This window comes from Diospyros lotus, chromosome 14, assembly GCF_014633365.1.
Source record: "Diospyros lotus cultivar Yz01 chromosome 14, ASM1463336v1, whole genome shotgun sequence".
Lineage (NCBI taxonomy): Eukaryota > Viridiplantae > Streptophyta > Magnoliopsida > Ericales > Ebenaceae > Diospyros > Diospyros lotus.
The window spans coordinates 13,831,716-13,849,364 of NC_068351.1; the positions used below are offsets into that span (position 1 = coordinate 13,831,716).

General features: G+C 37.6%; 1 protein-coding gene and 1 non-coding gene across 7 annotated transcripts in view; both read right to left on the reverse strand.

The window, feature by feature from the left end:
- Positions 1-899: 899 nt before the first annotated feature.
- Positions 900-971, reverse strand: TRNAM-CAU (transfer RNA methionine (anticodon CAU)). The gene has a single exon. It is a non-coding gene; the product is annotated as a tRNA-Met (tRNA).
- A 4,596-nt stretch (positions 972-5,567) lies between these two features.
- LOC127789832 (pumilio homolog 5) overlaps positions 5,568-17,649 on the reverse strand; it is a 43,583-nt gene continuing 31,501 nt past the window's right edge. For all 6 annotated transcript variants that reach the window (XM_052318848.1, XM_052318846.1, XM_052318849.1 and 3 more), the window contains one exon: positions 5,568-5,986. In XM_052318848.1, the coding sequence (XP_052174808.1) occupies positions 5,964-5,986 (23 nt within the window). In that variant the 3' untranslated portion in view covers positions 5,568-5,963. The remainder of the gene's footprint in view (positions 5,987-17,649) is intronic.

The following is a 17,649-nucleotide window of genomic DNA, read 5'->3' on the forward strand; positions in this document are numbered from 1 at the left end:
CAAGTATCTCTATACAATTCAATTCTCTCAACAACTTCAAAATTCCAAAAGAAAATAATAAAAATGATATAAAATTAACACACAAAGCGATGAGATTGGGCGAGATGTTTGAGGAAAAACCCATCAAAAAGGTTCTAATCACAAGATAAGTTAAGGCACTAATAATAATCTTTTTTGGAAAAGAAAACACATGCATACATACATTCAAATGATTTGTTATTTTTGTCATCACAACAATACAATTAAAAGAAAGAAGATGACGGCGACGATCGATAAAGTATAGAGAAAATAAAAGAAAGAAAAAAAAGAATTATTTGAAAAGTAAGAAAGAAAATGGGTAACCACTTCCATCAATATCACCCTCCTAATGAGTAATGCATTGAACTATATATAATGGAGTTACTTGAAAAATGAAAAATAAAAAAGATAATTACTGCCATCAATCATACTCGCCTGACGAGTAATACATTGAACTAGTTTCTACGGGCGTAACACGGTTAGTTCTTAGGTAGCAGATTACACTCAATGATGTAGGTTCGAGTCATGACAGTTGCAATGTGAGAGTTTTACCTTCTTGTAAATGTGGCTCCTTGTGGATATCATGCACTGTACCTCCTATTTGGTGCGTCGCCATGTACCATGATTAATCCCTTCCACATGCATGAGAAGTCTTTAAGGTGAGAGATTTCACCTTTTGCACCCAAATAATATATTAAACTATACATAATAGTTATACTTAAATGGAATCTAAATAGTCAATTTGATCAAAGAGAAATAAACCAATCAATGGTGTAGGTGGGAGAACTGAGAAGAAACAAAATAAATTAAATCGAGATCTATTTGATTAAAGGGAGAAAAGAACACCAATCAATCAATTAGGGGAGAAACAAAAACATTAATATCAGAGCCAGGTTTCGATCCTGGGACCTGTGGGTTATGGGCCCACCACGCTTCCGCTGCGCCACTCTGATTCGACACTTACGGCGGGCATATTATTTAAATTAACTCTTCAAGCGACCCATTGGACGACTCAATTACAGTCGCCGCCCTTCAGGATTTGCGTAATTACGTGGACCAACCTTTCCACCCTTTCGGGAATACCACAAAGTACCCCCCCCCCCCAACTAAATATATATACAGAAACATTCTTAGAAAATCTAATTCTAAATAAAATATATATATATTTTCTAGTTACAGAATATATTACATATTTTATAATTTAGGTCAAAATCTATATAAATTCATCTATCTTATATATATATAAATCTAATTTTGAGCATTTTATATCACATTAAATATGAATCATATATATAGATTTCTTTGAAATAATTTAAACAAGTGTTCTCTCATTTTCCTATTTTAGTTATTCAAATAAATTTGTAGGGACTAAACACATTTAATGGACTTTGAAAAGTTTTATCAATTAAAATCTTCTTTAAAAACTTTAAACAACGAAATAAAATGATAAATTAATGTCACAAAGTCATAAAAATCTAATAAATGTCTGTCTTCTCCGTTTGTTTTTTTAACCTTTTCTTCCCATCTCCACTTCGTTGTTGTGAGCCACCGTGGGTCAACTATTTTTCTTCTCTCTTTCTATTTTGTTTTATTTCTAAAAGAGTTTCTTGTCTTAGTGCTACGTTATTGGTATGGTAGAGTGAAATCCACTAAAAGATGTAACCATCATCACTAAACCTCTTTCTTTCTCGTTTTTTGTTTTCTAAGATTTCTTTTTTGTTTGCTTGTTTAAATCTTTTTTATGGGCTTCTTTTAATGGATCTTTAGTGTTATTTGGTTTATCTTTTATTCGACCCCATTATAATACCTTTGTTTCCAGGCCTAAGAGATATCTCGGTACATCTACCTTTATTTGGTTCATTACCTTGGAAGGAATTAATTTGAGAAAAACAAAAACAAAATAATATAGTTTTCAAAATTTTAGATACTTAGTTAGATTCAAAAAAAAAAAAATTTGAGGCATTAGATTCATTTTCTATTCAAAATAATATAATTTGGTATTAGATTTATTTTCTTTACGTTTGACTTTTTGTTTTTCATTTTTTTAATGCAACAATAATATACGAAAAATAACAAATATGGTCTAATCTCAAGAAAATATTTAATGCAATTGTAATACCATTGATAGGTTGGAAAAAATAAGAAAAATTCACATCAAATGAAAAACCATGTCACTAGAACCCATGCTCTATCAACCTATAATTTTACTCAAGATAGGATAAGTCTTCTATTGTCACAAAGGATCACTATTTCAAATGAACCATATTTTCGAATTCCTCAAAGAATAACAAAGTAAAAAAGTCCAATCTAGGAAGAAGATAGAAATTGAGATATCTCCTGTAGTAAAATATGGATAGTCATTACAAACACAATCCAAGCACGAGAAGATCTTGAGGGGTTTGTCTGTCAAACCATCTTTTGAAAGCATCAATAAACCCTCAATTCAAGACAATCGTTAAGATCTAGAGAATGGATAAATCCAAGCCTAAAATGAAAGTTCATAAAATAGGCATCCCAAGTATTCTTGATGCCACATGCCTTGACGTCATAAACTCATGTTAAGATACTCCACAATTACTCAGTAATTCTAATTCAACTCAATCATAGACTCATGAAACTAAGGGAAATCAACTAATCCTTTTGCGACATGAGCGGGACTTATTTTTTTCTTATCGTGATCTTAATCACAAATCTCAACCCAAAAGGTATACAAAGACCTCGAATGGCGAGACAAAGGTATGACATTCAACGTTATTCTCATAAGCTTCCAATCTCTCTCTCTCTCTCTCTCTCTCTCACACACACACAACTTCCTAACTAATTTAAGCATCAGAGTGGTGTTATACCAACTAAACGTAAGGGCAAATGTTCTTATTTTTTCTATGCACGAACCTTAAATTTGGATCATTTTGGCACATGGTTGATCTCTCATTTGAAGTCTTATAAATTCAATTAATGTCTCGTCCCTACATCATCAATTTGATGTCATCTATGGAAATAAAGGTTTCTTTAACTTTACGAGATGGCAAAACACCTAACTAATTATCACATCATCAATAATCATCTATCCAATCCGTAAACTCAACATGAAGAAAAACAATCAAGCAATCATCCAAAAACCCTAGATCTCTTAGCTCTTATCATGCAATTGAATGAGCTAATAAGGTAGGTCTAAATCCTTGTTAATAATTAAGAAATGAATAGCAATACTGAACACAATAATCAAATTTCAGTCAATCAAGGCAATGAAAGAAACAACAGTCTCTAAAATTATACTAACGGGGATTGAACCACTAATTACAACAAGCAAAGAATCATAAACAATGTTAAAGCAAATACTCTGCCTTGGCAATCTCATCCCCATGATTTTAATCACTAGAACTAAATGAGGGAAGATCAAGACCATAGCAATCAAACAAGTTGCTCTCATACTAAGAGTGGCAAGCATACAAGAAACCCTAATAATCATGTTAGGTGAAGTCATCTCAATCTCAATCCAAAAGTCAAAGCACAAACAAGTGTGAAGTATGTGAAGTCATACACGTGACCTTGAGCAAAGTCTACACTAGAGGCGTAGATCTCGAGTCGTATCATCAATCATGATTCCTTTATCTCACTAGGTATTCAATCAACCCGTTCCTAATCATTTTGAACATCCGTGCATTAATACATTTTTCAGAACAAAACATTCTTGGTGAAGAAAGTATCAAAACATTCTTTCATTTGGAGCATTAGCATGTCTAAAGGTTTCAAGGGAATTAGTGCCCTCTGAAGTCCAGTTCGATACTTCTTGAAGTCAAGCATAAACTAGGGGAAATGTTCAAGCAATATATACATGGAAAAATTCCAAATTGTCACCACCAAATTAGACAAGGTAGATGATTTACTAGCTATTGCAACTATATCTAATGAATAAAAAGATATTAGGTTCGATTCTTCTCTATTAAAAAATCCTCCTAAAACATTAAACGAGTTGTACATTCGCTTGCAACGTTACATTAGCACTGAAAAAGAACACTACAACCAAAAAGCTCATGTCAATACTAGAAAGTTTAAAAAAAAAAGAGGACACTACCAAGGACAAAAGAAGAGATAACTTAGCAAATTGGAGAGAAAAATGTTAAAACACATGGAGTTTTTTTGCAAATGATCTGAATAAATAGGATTTCTAGGTGAAATTTATCCAATAAAAAACACAGTTACATCTTTGAAATATAATAATTATTTTTAGAACGAAAAAAAAAATATATATATATATATGATAAAGACAAAATGTTCTGTATTATTTGAATTCTACAAGAATTTTTTTAAAATATCACAATTTTAAAATAAATTAGCAAAATGCTACATGTTTTAAAGTATTTAACAAACTAGTATAATCCATCCACCTGGTCAAGTTCATGTTAGAAGCAAGCTAGTGTGGCAATCTAGCTTGACCAAGTAAAACTCGCTCTTGGGATTCCTAGTAGTGACATATGTTTTCTCATTTTTTTAGTTAATGTCAATCTTTTTAATTGTTTTATACATTTTTATTCTTTTTATTTTAGGTACCATTGCCAAGGGCACCCCATTGAGGCATTGCCGATGACCCTACAACACCAATCACCACTAAAGGCACTATTGAAGAATGTATCAACATAGGCCATGCATGGGTTGGCAACAAAAGTCCCTAGCTAGTTGCACAATAGGAGCCTATAGTTGCTCCTACTCAACATAAACGAAAGAAAAGGCCTACATGCCTTTGTTTTTACCTGTTTGGATGTTGATTTGTTGTATTATTTATATATTGGACACTTGAATTTTTTTTTTTTTGGGGGGGGGGTATATATAGAACTCGTTGGATGTGTACTAGAGACATTTGATGACATAAATATAAAATTCATTGTCTAATTGTGACATACCAATGTAATAGCACAAAACTTGCTTATGGTAAAACTCGCACCTCACAAAAAATAAGTTGACTTTTGCAACGCAAAAATAACAACTTTGTAAAAAACAGTCATGCTAGTTACACATCATTTATGTACATCTTGAATTACACAATGCATTTAAATGACATAAACACCCCTCATTTTATTGCACCTCATTGCGCCTTAGATGAAACATTTTAGACATTAAAATATCATCGTAAAACTTTTTTCTTGTAAAAATGCAAGCACGGTTATAACTTTTTTCTTGTAAAAATGCAAGCACGGTTCCTCTGTCGGCTGCACAGCCTTGGCTTTGCGTTACGAGCGTGGAACCTTGATCCACAACAACTCGATGCCTCATATAGACTAATTTCGTTACTTTCAATGTGGACTGTCATTTGTATAAAAGGTGTAATAATTTATTATTAAATTTAAAAACCGTCTGAATGGCCATAGATAAGAGAGAACACACATGAAGTTTAGTGGAAACCACTTGCATCTCGGTCAAACTAACTTTAACAACCTATGGGTCACCACCAACCAATTATCAATGTTACACAATAAACATTTCATCCACCATTAGAAGTAAATACATTTCTGAACATACCCAAATATATATCTGCATAAAAGAGCACAAGCTTGAAAAAGCAAGCAAATTCTATTCAACTTTACTTTAGCAACCATAAGCAACGCTAGTTCTTTTCAGGCAATCACCAATACTTACTTATTCCTATACACACCCAAATAAATACAGGAAAGAGTTTATTATATATATATATAAATATAATACACTACAAACACTTGCGAAGTACCATCCGGTTGCCAAACTACTACCACGAGATGCTGTGCAGATTGATTAATGTTCGGGAAAGAATGGTTCAAGCTGTCCCCATAACATCTTTTCTTTGCTTCTGCTGTGGACTTCTTGCCATACAGATTTTTCTTCCTTTCTTTCTTTTTTTGTTTTTAGCCACTCCCCAGGAACAAACGGCAGCCCATACTAATCCCATTCTGACATCGAGGCCCCTATTGAATCTATTGTTCTGCTGCTTCGCTTTCTGCACGCCATCCAAGCCAAACAATCTCCAGTCATTTCAGTATTTTGATGAAATACAGAGAAACATAAAATAAATTATGGATGACCATAAAATTTGTGTAATATAGATGTACATAAATAGTAGGCAAGGTAATAAATAAGACAGTACTAAAGTTCTGAAATCATAAAATTTCTTAATTCTGACACGAGGTAATTATTAGATCAAATAAGTACATTTGACCTAATTGAATGATTTTTCCCTATCCAGATTAATACCAATCCAAGCCATTTCAAGCTTAAAATGTCACCAATTAACCAACCAACAAAAAAACTTGTTACAAATAATATCTTGTTGCATATAATTCTTAACCTTTTATATTTTTGCATGCATATTCTACACAATAAATGCAGTTTAAATTACAATCATAAATTATCTACAATTACAAACACAAATGTCAAAACTGATAAGTGAGAGACAGAGTGAGACTGAGACTAAGACTAAAAATGAGAGATCAACCTGAGAGAGATTGAGGACTGAGCCACCATCTGAAACTGGAAGAGAGAGAGATTGGGAACAGTAGTTACAGAGAAGGTTGCAGGGGGGGGGGGGGGGGGGTGTTCAGAAACTGAGAGAAAGAGAGCAAAATAAAAAAATAAAAAAAAAAAAAAACAAGACAGAGAGAGAGAGAGATATTTAGTCTTCTTTACTACCAGAAAGAACTTTCTTTCTCAATGAGATTCAGAAACTGTGAGAAAGAGAGCAAGAGAGAGAAAATCAAGGCAGAGGGAGAGGTAGTGAGTCTTCTCAGCTACCGGAGAGATCTAGGTAACATTTGTTAAAATGAGCAAGATAAAGTTGCATCAAGATAACTTATCAGTAAAGTCCAAAATAACTTATCCGAAATGAGAGGAGAGATAAATTTATCTAAAAAATTCAAGATAAGAAGTCATATAATTTCTTTCCAGATAAATTTAACAAATACAATGGAAAACACTTTTGTCCGGGATGCTTTCCATATCCCATTTTTTTCAGTCTATATCTTGATTAACAAACATTACCTCAAGCTATTGAGACAAGGCTAGACTGTTAGGGATACAAAGTGGGGGCTTATTTTCACTGCTGGATCTGAGAGATCTGGGAGCATAGTCCAGAACAGAAAGACAACATCCTTTATGTAAGATCTAATGTGGACATGACAATTGTAAGAAATCCTTCGGATTTCTGGGGCAATAGAAAAGAGGTGTTACCTATTATTAACTGCCAAACCTTATGGTTGATGTAAGGAGAGAAAAATATTCTGTATTTTTCTGTTTCTTGCGTAGACACGTTACACTATTATATATACATTCTAGATCCTAGGATTGTGCTTAGGATATTTTACTTTATATATTTACAAAGTTGACTATCCTACCTATTCTATTCTTACAACATTGAATGCTCTAGTTGTCTAATTTCTATATATATAGTTTCTATGGATAACACTCCCCCTCAAGCTAAAGTATAGGTGTTAATCATATCCAGCTTGTTACATAGATGGTCAATTCTAAAATCATTCAATGTTTTTGTGAATATATTACCTAGTTGTTTGCATGTCATGACATGACCAATTGATGTGATGTTTTGCTGGATCTTTTCTCGGATGAAATAACTATCAACTTCAATGTGTTTGGTTCTCTCGTGGAGAACTAGATTTGATGCAGTATGAAGAGCAGCTTGATTATCACACCATAACCTCATAGGTAGAGGGTTACCCAATCCAATTTCACTCATTAGTTGATAGATAGATCCACTAAGCTCACATGTTGACTATCATTGCTTGATATTCTGAGTTCGCACCAGACTGAGACACCATATTCTGCTTCTTACTCTTCCATGCAACCAAATTGCCACCAACAAAGACAACAATATTCCGTTGTCGATCTCCTGTCAACCTTAGAATAAGCCTAACATGTGTCTGTGAAACATTTAATATTAGAGTGCCTATGATTTTTATATAATATGCCATGGGACTCCTTTGAGATAGCACAAAATCTCCTTTAAAGTAGTCCAATGAGCCATTTTGGGAGAGGACATAAATTGACTTACAATGTCGATAGGATAAGCGATATCAGGGCAAGTCACGATTAGATAGTTCAATTTCCCAACCAGCCTTCTATACATTTTAGGATTTCCAAATTGCTCTCCCTCATCAGTTGTAAGATGCAAGTTCGTATCATTGGCACACTACATGGTTCGACTCCCAGCTTCCTTGTTTCAATCAAAAGATCAAGGACATATTTACCTTAGGAGAGAAAGATACATTTTTTAGATCTCGTTACCTCAATTCCCAAGAAATATTTCAACTCTCCCAAGTTCTTGGTCTAGAATCTCAACTGGACGAAGGACTTAAGAGATGCAATGCCTGTATTGTCACTCCTTGTGATAACAATATCATCAACATATACGACTAGCAATATTATACCAGCCTTTGATTGTTGATAAAACACAAAATGATCGCGAGAACCTTTTTTAAGTCCAAACTCTTGAACTACCTCATTAAACTACCCAAACCAAGCACGAGGACTTTGTTTTAGACCATATAGAGATTTTCAAAGTTTACAGACCTTTCTAGACTCCCCCTAAGCAACAAACCTAGGTGGTTGCTCTTGTAAGTCACCATGAAGAAAAGCATTCTTGACATCGAATTGATAAAGGAGCCAATCATTAGAAGCAACCAGAGAGATAAACAAGCGAACAAAAGCAAGTTCAGCCACTAGAGAAAAAAGTATCAGAATAATTAACACCGTAGGTTTGAGCATACCCTTCAGCAACAGGATAAGCTTTGACCGAGCCACAAAACCATTAGGATTAACCTTGACAACAAATACCCATTTGCATCCAATAGTTGTCTTCCCGGGAGGTAAAGGAACAAGATCCCAAGTACCATTCTCATCCAAGGCCCGCATCTCATCAACCATAGCCACAGGCCAACTAGGGTGAGAGAGAGCTTCAGATAAACATTTAGGAACCGAGACAAAATTGAAAGATGAAATAAAGCACTAATGGAAAGGAGATAAATGTGTGTAAGAAGCAAAAGAAGATATAACATGAGTACATTAGCATTTACCTTTGTGAAGAGCAATGGGAAGATCAAGGCTCAAACCAGCATATGAAATAATCGAGGTAGTAGTGGATGTAGGAGGCCCCACAAATGAAGAAGAAGCTAGTGGAGGATGTGAAGTAGTAGACTGAGCCTTGCGAGAATACACTTGAAGAATAGGTGGGTTAGGAGACAAATGGAGCAACGTGAGTGGTCACAGACCAAGATGTCATCATCCCCATGGGCATCCTCATGATTAGAGGAGGTAGGGAAGAGGGTAACGGTCTCAAAGAAGGTGACATCAGCAGAGACCAAGTACCGGGCACGAGTAGGAGAAAAACAATGATAACCTTTCTGAGTACGGGAGTATCCGAGAAACACACTTGAGCGATTTAGGATCCAACTTAGATAAGTGAGGACAGACATCGCAGACAAAAAATGTGTAGCCAAAGATACGAGATTCAACAGGGAAGAGAGACTGAGAAGGAAATAAGATAAGAGTAAGGAATATCCCCCCAAGGATAAAAGAAGGCATGCAGTTTATTGCAATAGGGAGAGAAAAAAATAATACCTCGAATATATTTGCAAATGATGAGAACAACAGCTTAAATACAAGGAATACAAAGCCTACTTTCTAACTAAACTGTCCTTAATAGGGATCTTGGACTGTAAATACAATGCCCTAGCCACATTTAGAAGGTGTTGATGCTTCCTCTCAACAACTGAATTTTGTTCAGGTCTCTCAACACAAGAAAACTAGTGTATAACTCCCTTAGAGGCAAATATTCAATAAATTGTAATTCAGGAGCATTGTCCAATCTAAATTTCTTAATCACCTTGTTGAATTGTGTCTCAACCAAAAAGAAAAACTTGGGAACAATAGTTCTAGCCTCAGACTTATGCCTCATAAGAAAAACCCAAGTGAATCTAGTGCAGTCATCAACCAATGTAAGGAAGTATCTATGACCAACATAGGTTGGAACATGGAAGGCCCCCAAGTATCACAATGAACAAGAGGCACACTTTGATAGATGATTATGTGAAACAAAAGACAACCTTCTTTATTTAGCCAAAGGACATACAGAACAAAATTCATTGTCATCATTTCTATAATGTAATTGAGTCTTATATTGAGTCCATCTTTTTAAAAGAAAGATGAACTAGCCTGCTATGCCAAATAGCTTTACTAACAACATTAGCTACTGTGGCAAGATGAATATTTCCCTTATCTATCCTTATACTATTAGGAACTCCAGTGACAACATCAAACACATATAGCCTTTCAATCAAACCACCCTTGCCAATCATCTTCAAGGTGAGTGTATCCTGAATAAAACAGGCATGAAAGGAGAAATTGAGACTCGTGGCATTCTTCCCAACTAATATGCTCACAAAAATTAGGTTAAACTTGAATTGTGCCACATATAGAACATCTTCTAGAACTACATGTGGAGTAAGTTTAACACTACCAACAAATTGAACTGAAATCTGAGTATGATCAGGAAGAGTAATATAGGCATTCTAAATAGGCCTCATCTCAACAAAAGAGGAATGATTAAAGCAAATATGACTTGTGGTTCCTGAGTCCAATATCCAATATCTAGGACAACTAACCAAAGGACTAATAGAAATAAAGAGGTAGATACCTGACGCCTGATCAGAGGAGGAGGCATCAGGAGATTCTACACTGTTCTTGGCACTTGTAAGATGGGAGGAGCTCAATACATTCAACAAATGTTGATATTGCAATGGGTTTAATGACTGCATAAAACCTTATACCCCCAGATTTTGAGGAAGACAAGCACTTGAACCAGACACCTAACTCACAATAGCAAACTTCATGTGATTAGAATTAATCTGAGCTTGACTAGGGTTATTGTTCCGTTGTTTAGGTTTATAACTTGGGGGATAGCCATGGAGCTTATAACACTTGTCCATAGTATGTCCATCGTCCCCACAATGAGTGCATATAGGCCTCTCCATCTTCTGAAATCTTACCCTGATTAAGCCTATTTGTATCATACTTAACAGAGAAAATAACCGGATCAACAGCAGAATTATGAGCATTCCTCTGATTCTCTTCCTGAGTAACTAGGGCAAAAACTTTATTAATTGGTGGTATCGGATTCATTAACAACTGGTCCCTAACTTGTGCATAGGAGTCATTTAATCCCATCAAAAAAGACATTACGTACTCGGTGCAATAATGACCAACTAGTGCTTTTGCACCACCACAAGAACACCCACCACATGAACATGTAGGCCTATAGTTGCTAAGCTCTTCCCAAATGATCTTAAGTTTTGTGAAATATGCACTCACAAACAATTGTCCTTGTGTTAAATTCATCAATTCTTTCCTAAGTTGGAAAATTCGAGGGCCATTATTTTGTTGATATCTCTCCTTAAGGTCAATCCATATATCACGCGTTGAATCAAAAAATATCACTTACAAAAATCTCTCTAGAAACAGAATTCAATATCCAAGGTATCACAATATTATTGTTTCTGATCCAAGCATTGAGAAGAGGTTCATCACCTGATGGCCAAGAAATCAAACCATTAACAAACCCTAGTTTATTCTTTACTGAGAGGGCAATCAACGTCACGCAGCTCCACGAGGCATAGTTGTCTCTCGTCAGCGATTGATTAACAAGCAACAACCCAAGGTTATCAGAATGATGCAAAAAGTAAGGGCTTGAGTCATCTTCAATGGCGGAATTGCTCATTGACGAGGAAGACAGATCTGGTGTTATCGTCACCATAAAACAAATATGGACGATCGATTGAAGCAGAAGGAAAGAAATTGATAGCAATCTTTGAACAAAGGAGCGCGAGAAAACGAAATCGCCGGTCACCGGAAAAGGTCGAAACACGATGATAAAAGTTGAAGAGAACAAGGCAAACCCTAGTGCTTTGATACCATATTGCAATAGGGAGAAAAAAAAATAATGCCCCGGATATATTTGCAAATGCTGAGAACAATAGCTTAAATACAAGGAAAGCAAACACCTTGCTTTCTAACTAAATTGTCCTTAATTACATAAATGCCCCTACTAATTAACCAACAAGGCAAAATAATAGTAATGGCAAGTAAAAATAACAATGAAATCTATTACGGTTAATCAAGAAGCAGGCAGTAGAGATTGCATAAACTCAAAATGGTTTAGGAACTTTCATGTGGAAAAGAAGAGCCCAGGCAGTTTCCAAGAGATGTCTATTTTTTCGGGCGGGGTATAAACACAAGACCATTCATGAAGAATGCCATGTGAGAGAAAAGAGGTAAATGAGGCAGAAAAATATTCAACGGCATTATCGCTACGTAAAACACATGCATTAGTATGAAACTGTGTTTGGATATCAGCAAGGAAGGAACGAAATATAGAAAATAATTCAAAGCAAGTTTTCATTAAATAGAGCCACACAACACAAGAATAATTGTCAACAAAGGTTACAAAATATCGATATCCAAAGTTGGAAGGCACCAAACAAGGACCACAAACATCGGAATGGACTAACATAAAAGGAGACGAAGTGTGTTTAATAATTCGAGGGAAATAAGACATACAGTGGTGCTTAGCAAATTGACGGGATTCACATTCTAAATGAGATAAGGAAGAAAAATGAGGAGACAGCTTCTTCAACGAAGACAATTAGGGTGAAGAGCAGATATCTTTTCTAATTAGGTTTCTCGTTCTCGATAGCCAGCTTTGAATAGTGTAGTTTGGTATATAGTATGGCAAGATTTTGGAAATGATACCCTTATTTCCATGTCTCCCAACTACTTTATTGCCTACTTTGATTTCACGTCAAAACATCTATACCTGGACTGAGCATATCAAAGACATACAAAAGTGGTTGCCTTGGGGCATATTATATGAAGGGCTTTTCCCTTAATAGTAAAGTTGCTCGAGGCAAGAAAATTGACGTCCCAGACGATACTAGATATCAAGAGGAGAGAGGATACTTGAGCAAACAATTGGTTGTGGAACTGGTGGGGTAGGAATAGTGTCAAGGAGATACAGACAACTGGACTTTTAATGGAGGCTCAGTATATTAGGTGATGCAGGGTCATGAATTCGCTACATACCTGCGAATTTTAAAGTTAGGTAGCTACCACATTGTGCTAAGAGTGGATTGGATAAAAATGGTGAGCCCCATGATCTTTGATTTTAATAAACTGGAAGTGACTTTCGAATTGGCAGGTAAGAGGATCAAATTAACAAGGAGTTTGGAAGAGGGTGAATGCAAACTGGCGAAAGGTGGAAGGATGCAGAAATTATTTCAGCATGGGGAAGCTACCATAGCCCAGCTACTTTCCATATATGCAATGGAGTTGGGGGTTTAGGAAGAAGATGCAGGAGGAAATGCAGCAGTAGAAAGAGTGGACCACTCAGGTCTTAAACCGACTGCCACACTGCATTCTCTCAACGAGGTACAACCTAGTGACCCTTTACATTCATTGTTGATTAAGTTTGAGGATTTGTTTGTTGAACCTTCTAGCCTACCCCCAACCCGATTCCTTGATCACACTATCCATTTGAAACCCAAAACGGAGCCTGTGAATGTTCAATCCTATAGGCATTCCCCTTTCAAAAGGCTAAAATTGAAAGATTGGTTAAGGAAATGCTGACTAGATCCGTAATCCAACCGAGTCAAAGCCCTTTTGCTTCCCCCGTTCTACTAAAAAAAAAAAAGATGGTTCTTGACAGTTTTGTGTTGACTACCACCAATTGAATTTCCTAACCATCAGCAATAAATTCTCAATTCCAGTAATAGAGGATCTCCTAGACGAATTGTTGGGTGCCACTGTTTTCCCCAAGCTTGACCTAAAATTAGGGTATCACCAGATTTGAATAAGTTCCAACAGATATTTCCAAGACTACTTTTATGACTCATCGAGGCCTATACGAGTTTTTAGTAATGCCATAACTAATATCCCTGCCACCTTAATGAACCACATTTTTAACCCTTACCTGAGAAAATTCATACTTGTCTTTTTCATACTTGTCTTTTTTTATGACATTTTCATATATAGCCCATCTGTTGACCAACATTAGAGCCACTTAGAAATAGCCTTCAAAATCCTCGGATCTAATCAACTATTTATAAAGAGATCTAAGTGAACCTTTGCTGAGAGGAAGGTGGAGTACTTAGGCCACATGATTACTAGGGAAAGGGTGAGCACAGACCCAAATAAGATTGCAGTTATGGTGGAGTGGCCGAGGCCTAACACGGTCAAAGACCTAAGAGAATTCTTGGGCTTAACAGGGTATTATAAAAGATTCATCAAAGATTATGGAATTATAAGCAAACCATTAACCGAATTACTCAAAAAGAACAATTTTGGACAGAATCCAAGGGGAGAGGTAGCCTTTCACACATTAAAGAATGCCATGACACAGGCCCCTAAACTAGCCCTACCTGATTTTACTAAGCCCTTTATTTTGGAGATAGAAGCATACGAAACAGGGGTTGGTGCAGTGCTGGTACAGGAGGGAAGACCCTTGGCTTTTCTCAGCCAAGCCTTAGCCCCAAAGCACTTGGGACTAAGCATTTATGACAAGGAGCTGAATGCAGTGTTAAAAGCAGTAGACAAATGGAGATATTATGTAGAGGGGAACCAGTTTGTGATAAAGATTGACCATGAGAGCCTCAAATTCCTGTTGCAATAGAGGATGCACACTCAGTTGCAGAGAAAAGGAATTACTAAGCTCTTAGGGATGGACTATACCATACAATACAAAAAAGGGAAAGAAAACACCATGGCAAATATACTATCAAGGAGGGAGGGAAAAAGGAGTTACCAAGCTATCTCAGTTGTGGTGCCTAATTGGGTGAAGGAGATCACACCAAGTTATGAACAAACTGCATGGGCAAAGGATATTGTGGCTCAACTAGCAACTGAGTCCACTAATTGGGATGGTTATACCTTGTCGGCCAGGTTATTGAGTTGCAAAGGGAGGCTGGTAATAGGTGAAGATGATCAGCTCAAAAGAAGGATCCTGCAGTCCTTGCACCACTCACCTATAGGAGGTCATTCAAGCTTAAATGTTACTTATCACAAGGTAAGACAAATGTTTTATTGGCCTGGACAGAAAAGATATGTAATCAAATATGTGCTAGAGTGCCCACTTTGTCAACGTTGTAATCATGAGCAGGTTCCGTATCCAGGCTTGCTGCAGCCACTGGACGTTCCAGATCAGGCATGGCAGCAAATCTCCATAGATTTCATGGAAGGTCTACCTAAATAAGAAGGAAGAGTGTTGTGTTAGTGGTAGTCGACAAACTGACCAAATTTGGCCATTTCGTAAGTATGGCTCTGGTAGATCCCTTGCACAATTGGTTGAATTTTAGCTCAAAAACAGTAGGAATTCCTCAATTACAGTAGCTTTAACAATGGATGTAAACGAAAACAATGAAAGAAAACAAAACAGGCCAATTCGAGAGGGCCTTATCTCTCCCATGATCACTCTTCCAAAATTTCCAGCCCCTTTCTCTCTCCTCCTCCCTCCCCTTTTATACGTAATCCTCATTCCGTTGCAGCCACGTGAGTGAATATTCTTTCTCCAACTGAATGTGACTCTTCTACTCTTGCATTTTCTTCCTTTAACTGCCCTTGCTTCTCCACCCTTTTTACGTCTCTAGTATGTGTGACGAATAGGGATTCTAACATTACTCCTTCCCATGAAATTCACCTTGTCCTCAAGGTTAAACTCAGGAAATTAATGCTGAATATGATGGCATGGCAGGGGTGGCAACCCCTTCCATTGGATAAGAACATCAAGGCTTCTCAAATTTGTTCCCCTACCCAGCCTTACCCCCGGTAGGAATTCTAGTTCTTCCACTATCTCTAGCTCTGCAGTCCCAGGATGCAGTGTGATGCTGTGGTTGCCCCTCCGGTGAGGGAGAAGTTCACATGACTCCTCAAAAACCTCCCTAAATTATGCCAACACTTCTTGTAACCCATCAGGTACTTCCACCTTACTTCCATGAGTTCAACAGACAAACTTCCCAACTCCAGGAGTACACCCTCTCCATTTTCATGAAACACCCTCATCATCGACTTTTAAGGATACCAATGTCTTGCTAAGACTAAGATCACCTTGCAAAGTCACAACAGTGTCCCCCACTCGAAATTTCATAACCAATGGTCCCCAATCCACCTGTGTCAACCCAAGGGTGGCTAACCATTTCATTCCAAAAATAACATCTAAGCTCCCCCATTCCAACAGTAAGAAATCCTCAACTACTTCGACATTTTGCGATGTTAGGGTCACCTCCTTACACACACCAGCCCCTTGAACAGCTATGCCCGACCCCATGATCACACCATAACCTCTAGTTTGTGTCCGGACCAGTCCCGATTTCTGCACCAGATCAACCGTTATGAAGTTATGGAAGCCCTGCTATCAATTAGGACCACCACCTCTTGGCCCTCTACTTCCCCCTTTATTTTCATGGTCTGTCAATGGGTTAACCCCACTACCAAATTTAAGAATAGCTCCCCCATCTCCCCCATTTTGACCGTGTCCCCCAATTCCCCTGAATTCCCCCCTGCTTCAACTTCCTCTGTGCCTTTTTCTTCGTCTTCCCTTTCCTCCTCATAAATTACCATTACCTGTAACTCTCTATTCTTGCATTTTTGCCCAATCGAATACTTCTCATCACAATAGAAACACAAGCCCTTAGCCCGTCTGGCTTGCAACTCACTCAACCGTTTGAAAGAGGGGTTGTTTCACTTACCGACGGTCAGAGGCCAGTGTGAGGAGGAGGGGTTGGGCGTCACCGATTTTTGTGTCGTCGGCAAAGGAGGCATATCACTACCCGCTAGTGATTCAAAATTGGGGACGAAGGCGCTTGCCCTCTGTTTGGGCCAGGTTCAAAAATGCTTCCACGAATCACCAGATTCCTCTCTTTAATTGGTTGGGCCAGGTCCATCATCTGCTCCAGCCCTATCAACCTCGACACCCTCATCTCGGCTCAGATGACCGGCATCAATCCGTTGATAAAGTGGCCCTCCAGCAACGCATTTGGCATGCCTTCAAGCGGTGAGGTCAGAGTCTCGAAGAAGAGGCAGTAGTCCTCAGCGGACCCCCAATGTCGGAGCGCAAGGAACCTCTCTTCCACCATGCCTTCCTGCATGGGCCTGAACCTATTCCTCAACATCGCCTTGAGTCCCTCCCAGCTCCTCACCCGTCATTGTCTTTGCTCCCTCTGGAACCAAGAAAGAGAAGCTCCTTCAAAACAGGGAGCCGCTGAGTCCAACTTCTCCGCATTCGTTAATTGATTCACGAAGAAGTATTGTTCGACCCTAAAAACCCAACCATCAAGGTCGTCTCCCTTAAACATGAGCATCGCCAAGCGTCAACTTCTCACTTCCAACCTCCCCAAGATATCAAACCCACCGCCTACTTCCTTACTCCGTTCCCTAAGTTCCGACGTGGCCTCCCCAGTGAAGGACGAGCCCACAGGTAGGTTCTCCTCACTCTGTTTTCCCTTCCTCCCTTTCTCCTAGTCCTCCCATTTCTCCATCAGTAAATTCAATTGGTCTAACATCATCACCATGTTCTTCTCTATATTCTGCACCCTCTAGAGCTCATTTCTC